General features: G+C 38.6%; 1 protein-coding gene across 8 annotated transcripts in view; it reads left to right on the top strand.

The window, feature by feature from the left end:
- The window catches only part of Cpeb2 (cytoplasmic polyadenylation element binding protein 2), a 60,786-nt gene extending 52,488 nt beyond the window's left edge, over nt 1-8,298 (top strand). For all 8 annotated transcript variants that reach the window (XM_021638719.2, XM_060365378.1, XM_021638720.2 and 5 more), the window contains 2 exons: nt 2,527-2,708; nt 4,314-8,298. In XM_021638719.2, the coding sequence (XP_021494394.1) occupies nt 2,527-2,708; nt 4,314-4,541 (410 nt within the window). In that variant the 3' untranslated portion in view covers nt 4,542-8,298. The remainder of the gene's footprint in view (nt 1-2,526; nt 2,709-4,313) is intronic.
- The last annotated feature ends 3,983 nt before the right edge of the window (nt 8,299-12,281 follow it).

Genomic DNA, 12,281 nt, shown 5'->3' with positions numbered 1-12,281 from the left:
GTATTTATCTGCAGAACAAGAGAAGTTTTTAAGCAAGAGATATAATTAGATAGATTTCTGGAAGACCAGATAAGCTGATGACACAGAAGAGAAAACAGGCTGTGACTATGTATGAGTAGGCCAGGTAGGGCTCTTTTGCGGGGTTGGTAAGTGTCAGTGAAGAACCAGGTGTACAGATACCCGAATACTTAGATAAAAAATAGAAGGTTGCTCCTCTACCAGTGGACATGGGGAGGAGCATGCGTGGGAAGGAGGAGGAAGGAAGGGATTGGGAGGGGAGAAGGGAGGGAACTAGAGGGGGGATACAAAGTAAATAAAGTGTAATTTTAAAATAAAATAAAATTAAAATTAAAAAAAAGAAAATAGAAGGCTGAATCTCATCTTTAGTCGTAAGCTGCTAGGTGGTTGCTGATGCCTTGTACATAGCTGTGGAAATAGCACAGGAGGGGTAGGTTAAAAAGACTGTGGTCTTGGGTCTGAATATAAGTTCATGGCCCCATTCAGAAGTCTGAAGTAGAAATTTCAATTAAACCATGTGGTAGCTAGAATGGTGTTTTTAAAAATAATTATTTCTAGTGTTTTGAAAACAAATGGGAGAGGAGGAATTGAAGACAAGCAGATAAACCTGTTTCCATAAACCTAATTAAAAAAAATGATACTAGCTCTAAAACAGGATCACTGATGGAAGTAAGCAGATTGGATTCTCATTATGTTCTGAAAAGCAAGTTCATGGGATTATCTGTATAGTGGAGATGAAAGTGAAGGATGAAGGCAGAAATCTTGGCTTGGTAACTTGATCCTCTCTGTTGCCTACACAATTGAATCAACAAAAATTCATTGGATCATATTTCATGAAATAGAGGAAAGTCATGTTTATGTGATCTTTTTTAGCATGTTGTGTGTTGCAGTATTACAAGAAGTTGCCAGGTAGATGGCTGCTTTGTTGAGTATGGAATTCAGATGCAAATTCAGGAGTTTAAGGCACATAGGTAGTGTGTACCTTAAATACATGACAGAGTGTAGACAAAGTACAAAGACATTGAAACGTGAGACTCAGACGTCATCAGTGAAGTGAATTATCAGCAAAATGGTAAAATATTTCCAGACAAGTAGATTAGCTGTGATCAGTGCTTCTAGCAAGAAGCTTGAGCACCAGAGTTATAAAGGAGGAGGAAGTAAATCTCAACAAGAACAATTAAAGTGGAGTCATAGTACGATAATCTGACCAGTTAGGTTGTACAGACAGATAGGAGGCCAATCTGACTACAAATCTGCCACCCCTTGGTCACCAGGGTGATTGAGCTAATCCTACCCTCCTTTGCCATGTTGTCTGTCCCTTCCAACCTTCATGCTCTGTCAGAGAAGATAAGATTTCTTGTAGAGAGAAAGAGGACCCAGGGTACGATGATCAATCCTCACTTAGAAAGACAAATGGGATGGACATTGGATGTAGGAGCAAACAAGTAACAGGACAGGAGCCTACCACAGAGGGCCTCTGAAAGACTACCTAGCAGTGTATCAAAGCAGATATTAAGACTCATAACCAAACCTCTGGCAGAATGCAGGAAATAAAAAAAGGGGGGGGGGAGTTAATACAACTTGGAGAGGACAGGAGTTCCACAAGGACCAAATATATCTGGGCACAGGGGTCTTTTATGAGACTGTTTCTCCAAACAAGGACCATGTATGGATGCAACCTAGAACCCCTGCTCAGACGTAGCCCTTGGTAACTCAGTATCCAAGTGGGTACCCTAATAAGGGGAATAGGGACTGTTTCTGACATGAACTCAATGGCGGACTCTTTGGCCTTTCCTCCCACCCCCACCCCGGGAGGAGCAGCCTTGGTAGGCCACAGAGGAGGACTTTGCAGCCAATCCTGGAGACACCTGATAAACCAGTATCAGATGGAAGGAAAGGAGGTTCTCCCTTATCAGTGGATTTGGAAAGAGGCAGGGAGGAGATGAGGGTGGGAGGGTGGGATTGGGAGGGAAAGGGAGTGGGATACAGCAGGGATACAAAGTTAACAAACTGTAACTAATATTAACAAAATGAAAATTAAAAAAAAAAAAGATTTCTTGTAGAGGAGGACGGTCCTTAAAGGAAGAAAGATCCATGCATGTAGAAAGAAGTATGAGCTACAGGGGGCGGGGTTTGACAAAGCAGTTTCCTTCCATAAAGTAAGTGAATGAGACAGATATGCAGGTGAAAGAAGTAAGCAGATTGGTGAAAGAGTTGGAATTAAAAATATGTGTGTGTATATATATGAAATATCTACATCAGATGATAAGAATGCATATGGTGGTGATGAGGATAACTTTACTGTAAGCAAGTGGTTTGGGGTTGCTTTGTTTTGACTTGTTTTTTAAGGTTCAGAATGTAACTATGGTAGACTGCCTGCCAGCACGTGCAAAGCTCTGGCTCCCACAGAGCTTTTCTTAACAGCTGCTTTGTGTTAGTGTTCTCTTGATTTGCAGTTGTTGATTTACTGTCTTCTCACCTTCAATGTGCACGTCTTTCCTTTTGAAGTGGAACTTGCTATGATCATGGACCGGCTGTATGGTGGCGTGTGTTACGCGGGAATTGATACAGATCCAGAGCTAAAATACCCAAAAGGTGCTGGGCGAGTTGCTTTCTCCAATCAGCAGAGCTACATTGCTGCCATCAGTGCTCGCTTTGTTCAGCTTCAGCACGGCGATATTGATAAACGCGTAAGTTACATATTATTAACGCCACAAGGAGTTAAAAATATGGCTCAGACTTTCCTCCCCTGTCTCCTAGCATTATATCCTTGAAATACAAGTTTTTCGATAATACTGTAAGCTTGAGTCATTACACAAATTTAAAGCTATTTAAAGTGATTTAAAGCGATTTCAAAAATTTTTATCAACCAGTAAGTTCCAACTACTTGCCCAACTGTGGAGGCAGCTTATACAAGCTTCTACTCAAGAAAGAGCTTAGGACAGAGCCAACTCTCTGCCGTTGGCGCCACAATCTCAGGTGAACAGCCCCCTCTGTGCCACTTTTCCTGACTTGTAACATGGAAGGAGTACTAGTTTGTCTGTTATTTTGAGGACTGAGTGAACTTTACATGTCCACAGGAGCTTTGAAAAGTTGGTCCACAGGAAGTGATAATTAAGAGTTAGTTTTCATTTATGAAAACCGAAATTCAAAAACCGAAAATTGAAAACATTAGTTCATTCTTGGCATAGATTGGTCGTCACTGTAGCAGCTTTAAGAAGCCTTCTAAATGACGGCTGCAGGCTGTCCTGTTGGATAACTTTGAGCGCTGATTGCCATCTAAAATAGGAGAACAAGCTATTAATTTGCATACCTGCTTCACACTAAAGTCTGTGAATTGTTCACAACTATTCTAAAATAATGACACCATCCAGCCAGCCAGAGACAACAGCCTAGATTCATTCAGGAAGTTCAAGAAAGCTGGGCTGCTGCAGCTTGAAAGCACTGGACATTGCTTTACAGCAAGATTCTCAGGTATTATATCTTCCATGAGTAATTTTAACCCTCCCAGCTCCAACAGAGTCTGCCAGAATCACTCTGCAGATGTGGAAAACAGGTCAAGAGAGCCTGTTTAGAGCCACATCAAATCTGACATCACTTGCTGAATCAATCCTTCACGGTGGGACTTAAGTTCATAAGAGTTTATAAAGAAGTCTGGACATGCCCTGAATCATATTAGCCACAGTTCTGGCCTGTTTGCGGCAGTTAATGACAAGCAAGGTGCAGCTCTGACCTGTTGCAGAAAGGCTGCTGTAGTCCTAGGCTGTTGGGTTTCATCAGCTTACAGATGATACTAGAAAGAAGAAAAATTTCAGAAGAAATTTGTCTTTCATAAAGGGCTGACAGTCAATCCCTTGAGTTTTTCTCACAATTTGAAAATAGTAGTGCTAGCATATAGGCTTTCAAAGATGTTACAAAAGTGAAAGTCGAATGTCTTAAATCTTGAAAGTGGGTTTTGTTTTGTTTTGTTTTCTCTTTCTCTCTTTGGAAAATAGAGTAAAATAGCACTAGTGACTCCTGACGGAAACATGTTGAAATAAGTGAATTAGTGTTTCCACTTAAGCTTCACAGCCAGTTATAAACATGAAACATGATACACAATGTATTTATTTAGCACAGCAGCAAACCGGTTTTCATTTACCCTTTTTTTTTGGGGGGGGGGGAGGAAGCTGTTTCTTTAAGACACTGCCTACTTTCTCTTCCTTTTCTCTTAGAACATTATACACACTTAAAACCATTCCAAATTTTTATTCCTGAAGCTGACTCCAATGAAGTTTTTCCTTCTCTGTTTCTAGGTGGAGGTGAAGCCATATGTGCTAGATGACCAGATGTGTGATGAATGCCAGGGCGCACGCTGTGGTGGAAAATTTGCCCCCTTTTTTTGTGCCAATGTCACTTGCCTGCAGTATTACTGTGAGTTTTGTTGGGCAAATATCCACTCTCGTGCAGGACGCGAGTTCCATAAGCCATTGGTGAAGGAAGGTGCTGATCGTCCACGTCAGATCCACTTCCGCTGGAACTAAGTGTAGCAACTGGCCTCGTCTAACAAGGAAAGAAAGGGTGCATGTGGCTTACTGTGCTGAAGATACTGACATGCAGAAGAAATAAGTGCATTCTTCTGCTTTTCACCCAGCTCTCGATACATGCATCGTTATCAGCAGCCAAAACACTACAAGCCTCTTGTTTTTCACCAAAACCCTACATCTCAGGCTTACTAATTTTTGTGATATTTTCATGTTAAAATAAAATGTTTTTTTGTATTTTCTCCAAGTTATTTTTATATGTAAAGTTAAAATTAGATATGAGAATGTTTTGCGTAGGGGCAACACAGTCTGCTGCTATATAGTGGGTGAAGCGTGCACTTATTTCTTAACATGGGTTTTTAACTTCAAGATCTGCCCCAGTACTTTACCAAAGGTAGCAAATAATAGTGAAGATGGAATATGTCTGCTACAAATGCTTATTTTTATTGTTGCTGTTTCAGTGTGTACATAAACTAAAAATTAGGGTTGATTTTGTTGCTCTCCATTTTGACTTGCAAGAAATAATACCTCAAGATAATCTGATTTATTAGCTATTTTTAAACATTTTTAATCACAAGCTGTATTAGCTTTGCTGCTATATAGGTGTTATGTGTAAATGTCACCTATTAATACGGGATTGAAAACGTTAGAGACAAACTGCATTGCGGATGAAATGCAGGCAGCACAATATGGCCAAAACTGCCATAGTTTAGAATGTGAAACAATGCATGTTTACTTACCTGTGTCCACCATATGCATGCACTAGGACATTAACTAACGAGGTGAGGTATTGCAAATGTTCAAAAAGCTCTCTTGAATCTAGGTAGCATGAACAAATTATAAAATTTGTTTCTTTACAAAAAAGCAAACTTGCATGCATTATTGTGACTTCAAGTTAAAAATGTTGTCCTACATGTGTACTATATGCAAATTAGTTTTAGATTAGAGAGTGCAGCCATTTTGTGATCTGGTCAGTAGTGGAATTCGATTTTATGCAGACTGGATGTAATATTTGTAATCCCTGTGCAATTTTGTGACGTGCGGTTCTAATTCATGTGCAGTGATATAGTATAGATAAAAGATTGAATAAATGAAAAACACATGAATTTTAAAGAAAGTTGATTTTAGCCCCTTTGATAGTTCATGGTTAAGACATCCTTTAAAAACCAAAGATGGCCAGCACACTGCTAACCAGTCACCGAATGTGAGACCCATGAAAAGCCCATTCTTTAAAAGAGGGTTTTATAGAAGAACACAGAACTTTAGTGAAGTCAAAATGGAGATGGGAAAATAAAACAGATGGCTAGTTGCGTAAAATTTACCTTTCAGACAATGGTGAAATCTGGCTTAAATCTGCTTACGTGTTTGACCTATGTATATGGGGTCTTCTGTCTAAACTGGGGTCACTGTTGCATGGAGCATTGTTATTCTTAATGGTTAAGAATTGCTTTTTTAAAACTTTGATGAAGGAATTTCAGTAATGACTTTGCTTGCAGTTTTTTTTTCTTTTTTCTTTATTGAGGGAGTTGCGTGGAAACATGCACAGTTCTGACCTAGAACATAGTTCATGGTGGTTTTCCTCTTTAGAGCATCCTAACCGCAGCTAGCCCCTGTGTTAATGATGTAGGAGTTACTCTGCAGTCTAAGCAAAGCACCCCACAATGGTATTTTTTTTTTTTTTTTTAATGCAGAACTAAGATTTTTGACTCTGAAGAGAGAAAATTGCAAGGGTATGGCCTGTGCAGCAAACCCTTGGGACAATCCTTCACATGAGCAAAGTGCTGATCTCAACATTGGTTGTCGATGGTGTGCTTTTTTGTACTGTAAAAATATGTGGTTCATGTCTAACTCTGCTGTTTTATTGTGGTTGTGGCTCAAGTTTTTAATGTTTGAAGTTGATGCTGTTTTCAGAGGAGCTCTTTACTAATTTATTTGTCAGTGTCCCTACTTGTTACTCCCCATGACCCTCCAGAGTTTCTGGAGCATTCTTTTCTACCCTTACCCTGCCAGACCTTGATCCATTTTGACATTTGTTATGCACTATTTTTATATCTCTGTGAGAGATTTTTCCAACAGTCAGCTATTTTATGGCACACTTTTTTTGACTGATGACATCTCCTTTGCTATACCTCAATTTTTGGAATTTAGGAAAGAAATCAGTAGTTTTGCAATGTTAATTATTTAGATATTTAATTTCGCAGATTTTTAAACTTTATTTTCATAATTTCTGCTTAATGTTTAAAATTGAAGAGCCTTTTCGTGTATTAAATAATGAACTCTAAAATAAATTATATGATAAAATAATTGGAGATGCCGAAAATCATTTTCCCTTCTTAAATGGAAATAAATATTTGAAACGAAGGGAAATGCAACAGAGCACCCATTCCCACCAGGGTGAATGTGACAGAAATGCTGGTTTGTGTCACCTTCGTTTGTTAGGACAAAGCTTATTGGTCTAATATTTTGTTCCTCCCTGCCTCACCCCTACCTCTGATTTGTTTCTTTTTCTGTTTGTTTGGGGATTATTTTTTTCTTTTATGTACTACATTCTTATTTTCTAACTGTTAAAACACTGTATTAGAGTTTTTTTAATTTACAGATCATATTTATTTTACTATTTTTGTAGAAAATTATTAATTTTGATTGTATTTTTGTATTTTCAAAGCTTCTTCATTTGTGTTCCCTAAATATTCATATTGCTGCCCAAAAGTATGAATGACTGTGGAGGAAAAAGTACTTTAAAAATCCACACTTTTTGTTAAGAAGGAAACATTTAGCATTTATATATTTGTGTATGGAAAACACTTGATATTTTATCCCTGTTGCATCTGGCTGCACGAGCCTCTCCTCAAAGATGCCACAAAACTTGAATATAACACATTTTGGAAGGCTGACTAACCTCGATTCTGTGTTGTGATGTGCAATACTGTTTCTAATGTTTGTATAAAGATACAGTGTAAACCTTTTTAATGCAAATTTATTTTTTTCATTGCATATTTTGCAGACTTTATCCACAGTGTCATTTTTTACTGTCAGAAAAGATGCCCCTTTTGTCATTGCAACTATTTTTTAAACCCAGAAATCTTTGTACTGATGTAAATGATTGTAGTTATTTTGGATAGTGTTTTGCTAACAAAAGGAGAGACTTTTTTCATGCATATTTCTATTTTGTTTTTTTGGGTTTTATTTTATTTTAATAGTAGTAAAATACTTGGAATAATTTTTCATATTCTTGTCATTAATATTATTTTGTATTTTTATGTGAAAATATATAATTTTATGACACTAATTGCTAAAGTTTATTTTATGTTGAATTATTTTTGGAGCTGAAATCTTTGTAATATTAAAGCAACTAGTTTCTAATTCCCAGTTTCTGTATAGAATCGCACAAGTGGTTTATGGAGTGTTTGGATTGTAACTATAAATGGTTCTTTGATATGCAAATTAATATTTTCAGTTGATTTTATTTTATATTATTCCTAATGGGGTGTTAAAGCCGTTTTTTATTTTTTTCTAAATAAAAAGAGAACCCATGCTTTTATGGACACTAGGTAAAACGCCTTCAGCTTAAAATTTTTGTTAAATAATTTAGTTTATTTTATTGTTATCTTCCAGGTGTCTAAATCTCCAGTCTGTCTGTTGTACTGGTAATTTAACTCTGTAATGGAATAGTTTGCTGCCAACTATTTATATTAAGTAATTTTTAAATATTTGTAATATTGTTGACTGACTAATAAACTATTAAGTTATTGGCATAGCTGTGGAATCTTTTCCTATAGTTCACATCTTTTCACACCAGCTGTCAGGAGCAATGACAATTTGCTCAGTGGCAACAATATCTTAAGAAGCTTGGGCCACTCCACAGTGTAGTAGAAGGTTGAGAGAGGCTCCAGAAACTAGCCGTGCAGAATTCCTCAGTATTTCAGCCTGGAAGCCCCTTTGTGTTCATGCCCCTTCCTGCACCTAGCCCTCACACACCTTAGAAATCCCCCACACTCCCCTCTGAAGTGCTACCTTATCCAACTTGATGCTGTACTCCAAAAATGAGTAAGTCAAGACTCGCTAGATAGTACAGAGGTTAAGAGTACTGATGCTCTTCCTGGGGACTCCAGTTTGCTTCCCAACACCATCCTGGGCAGCTAACAACTGCCTGTAGCTCTGGGCCCCTGGAACTAGAGCACCAGCATACATGTGCACATATGAACAGACATATGATTAAACCTTTAAAAATAAAGTTAATCACTATTAAACAGATCTAATGATCTTGCTTTAGATTCATGCTACTAGCACCCACTTGTCATTTTCTCCTTGTTCTTTGCACATCCTGTGGCTTCTCCAGTGCATTGTGTAGAGGAGGAACAAGGAAGAGGAGACATATAGACTATGCAGCCTGAGGCCTAGTTCCCTTATCCTAAACTTGAAAGTCTATCATAAAGCCAACATATGATTCTGGGACTTGCTGTTTTTGTTAGAAAGTGTGATCACAGTGAAGACTTATGTTTTGCCTATGAGCATACAGGCTCCCAGAGATAACAATAGGTATTTCAAAATTAAAATGTTGTATTTTCAAGGCATCTGTACGGTGCCTCCCACCAAGGCTCAGGGGCTGTCATGGAAGAGGGAGCAGGGAGACTGTACAAGGGGCTGTAGAGGTGGCTCCGTGGGTTAGAGTGCTTGTTCTTTCAGAGAACGCAAGCTTGATTTCCAGTACTTATGGGGGCCAGGTCACAGCTCCTTGACTGTAACTACTGTTCAAGGGGATCCTATGTTCACTTGCCCCTGAAGGCATCTAAACACATGTGGAATACATGTGTGTGCACACACATACACACACACAGGAGAGAGATGGTGGGGGAGAAGAAAATGAAGATACATTTTAAAAACAGCTCTAAGAGCAGCAAGTTTGAGAGGACTGAGGTGAAACATTGTCTTTTGGACACAGTAGGACCATTGTGCTCATGAACTCATAGAAGTTGTTGTAGGCATAAGACCTACACAAGTCAAGCCAGTCAGAGGTCCAGTATGGATGGAAGATGGTCATGCACACAATTTCCCTTCCAACGGGAGGAGCTGTTGAAGATTGGTGGCTACTAGGGGAAGGAAAGTCAGTTTAAGATTGTGGTCCCTGCTAGGCCATTCTCAAATGGATGGCTACATCATATACGTATAGGCAGAACTAACTGGACTCAGTGGATTACAAAAAATAAAAGGATATGAAGTTGAACTTGGGAAGGTAATGCCAGGAGATCCAGGTTGAGTTGAAGGGGACAGTAAGGGGTAAATATGACCCCAAATTCGTTGCATGTATGTATAAACAAAAAATTAATGCCATATTTAAAAAACAAAATTTGGGCTGGAGAAATGACTCAGTAATTAAGAGCACTGGCTGCCTTTCCAGAAGACCCATGTTCATTCCTACCATGGTAACTCACAAACATTTGTAACTCTGGTCTCAAGAGGGTCCCTCCTCTGGCTTCCAAGGGCAGTAGGCATGTAGTAGATACACAGATGGACATGCAGACAAAACACCCATACATATACATTTTCTTTCAAAATGTTTTTAAGAAGTAAGAGTTAACATTTTCCATTTTTTACAATATCAAAACCCCTTAAATGGTCAACACTATTGACCCCTACATGACAACCACTATCACCAGTAGCCTCCCAAATAAATCCTGGATTAGCAATCAGCTCCATCTCAGCACAAGCTGCTAATTTTTCTATTTGAAATGTTATAAAATCCAAAGATTCTCACCTGAACCCTGAACAATTTCAGATTATAGCAAAAACTTCACATTGTCTTGGCTTCTCTGGTGCTAACACACCATTTAATTTTCTAGGCACCTCTTTCACTTAACAGAAGAATAAATGGGTTTCTTTGTTTGTTTTTTTTTTTGTTTTTTTTTTTGTTTTGGTTTGGTTTGGTTTTGGTTTATACAGTTCCCCAAGCCAGGCTGGCCTAGAAATCAGCCTTCAAAGACCTTCAATTACAGGCATGGGCCACCACACTAAGCTCCAAAAATATAAATTTTGGATACAACCTAAGCACTGGACAGTGACTAAGCAGGACCCTTTAGAGCCCTCTGTACAGGTGAAAAGTCAATTCGGTTCAAACACAGAGTAATATACTACAAAATAGGGTTGTTGAGGGAAAACTTCTGCAATAATATGTTTTTCTTGAAACAATTTTAACTTCATTAAGAATTTCATATGGAGGATTGGGGACAGGCAAGATGGTTCAGTGGGTAAAGGGCATGCTGCAGAAGCATAGAGACATAAGCTTGGATCCAGCACTCACATAAGAAGGCAGCCCTTATGGCAGGCATCTGTAACTGTAGTACTGTGCAGAGTTGAATGGAAATAAAGAGGATCCCTAGAGCTTATTTATTGGCCAGCCAGTCTAGTCAATCAGTGAACACCTGTTTCAAAAAAAAAAAAAAAAAAAAAAATAGCTGGAGACCTGTTAAAGGAGACACTTGAGATTGTCCCCTGGCCTACACACATACATGAACATGCCTACATGAACACATATAACACAGAGAATGAGAGTTGGAGAGAGAAGTTTAATAGAAAACAAACAAACAAACAAAAAACTTTCTAAAAGAATTATATGAGACTAAAAAGATGATTTAGCAGTTAAAAACACTTCCTGAGACAATGCAGCCAGTCCTGATGAGACCTGATAGGCTAGTGTCGGAAGGGTAGGAGAACCTCCCCTATCAGTGGACTTGGAGAGGTACATGGGAGGAGATGAGACAGGGAGGGTGGGGTTGGGAGGGAATGAGGGAGGGGGCTATAGCTGTGATACAAAGTGAATAAACTAATTAATATAAAAAAGTTTAAAAAAAAAATGCTTCCTGATCTTCCAGGGGATCAGAGTTCAGTTCTCAGAACCCAAGTCAGGTGGATCACTACTGCCTGTAACTCCAGGGGACAATGTAACACCCTCTTCCTGCTCTTCCTAAATATTCTCTCTCATTCTCTCTCTCTCTCTCCTCTCTCTCCTCTTTCTCCATACAATAAAAATGTTTTTAAGAGAACATTTTTAAAAAATATATGAAGACCAATTCCATCAAGAAGGAGGATTTCCTGTATGGGTTGGAGAGGGACAGATATACAGGAAATAGAAGATGGTGGGAGGTGACAGTCATGGGTAAAGATGGCAGGCTAATGTCATTAGGGAACAAAATTTCTATTCTGGTTAAGTGACCACTTTAAGGTTCTACTTTTACATTGTTACTCTTAGATTGTTACTTAATTTACTTCTTCATAACTAAAGAGCAAACTTATGTTCCTTAGCTTAAGATACTATTTTATTTGTGTGTGTGTGTGTGTGTGTGTGTGTGTGTGTGTGTGATGTATGAGGTAAAGAATACATGTGTCACAGTGAACTTGTGTTTATGTGGGTTCCTGAGGTCAAACAGAGGTCAGCAGGATTCTGTGGTCACCTGCGCTCTCTCACCTATTACTGACTTCCTAAAATAAGCATGTTTTCTTTTCTGATGTGCCAGGCATGAACACACTCAAACCACCACTCACTTCCCCACTTGTTTTATATATCGCTAATGAAGTATATTTTAAGAAAAGTGGAAAAGCAAATGTTTGCTCCAATAATAAGAGAAAAGGGCACTATCAGAAGAATTGCAAAACCAGTCTCAGATTACCCATGGCAGCTGAATTTCAGATCTTCAAGACTTCTTCTTTATAATTGTGTGACATCACTCAACATCAGTTCACACT

This window comes from Meriones unguiculatus, chromosome 12 (assembly GCF_030254825.1).
Source record: "Meriones unguiculatus strain TT.TT164.6M chromosome 12, Bangor_MerUng_6.1, whole genome shotgun sequence".
NCBI classification, from domain to species: Eukaryota; Metazoa; Chordata; class Mammalia; order Rodentia; family Muridae; genus Meriones; species Meriones unguiculatus.
This window is presented reverse-complemented; position numbering and strand designations above follow the sequence as displayed.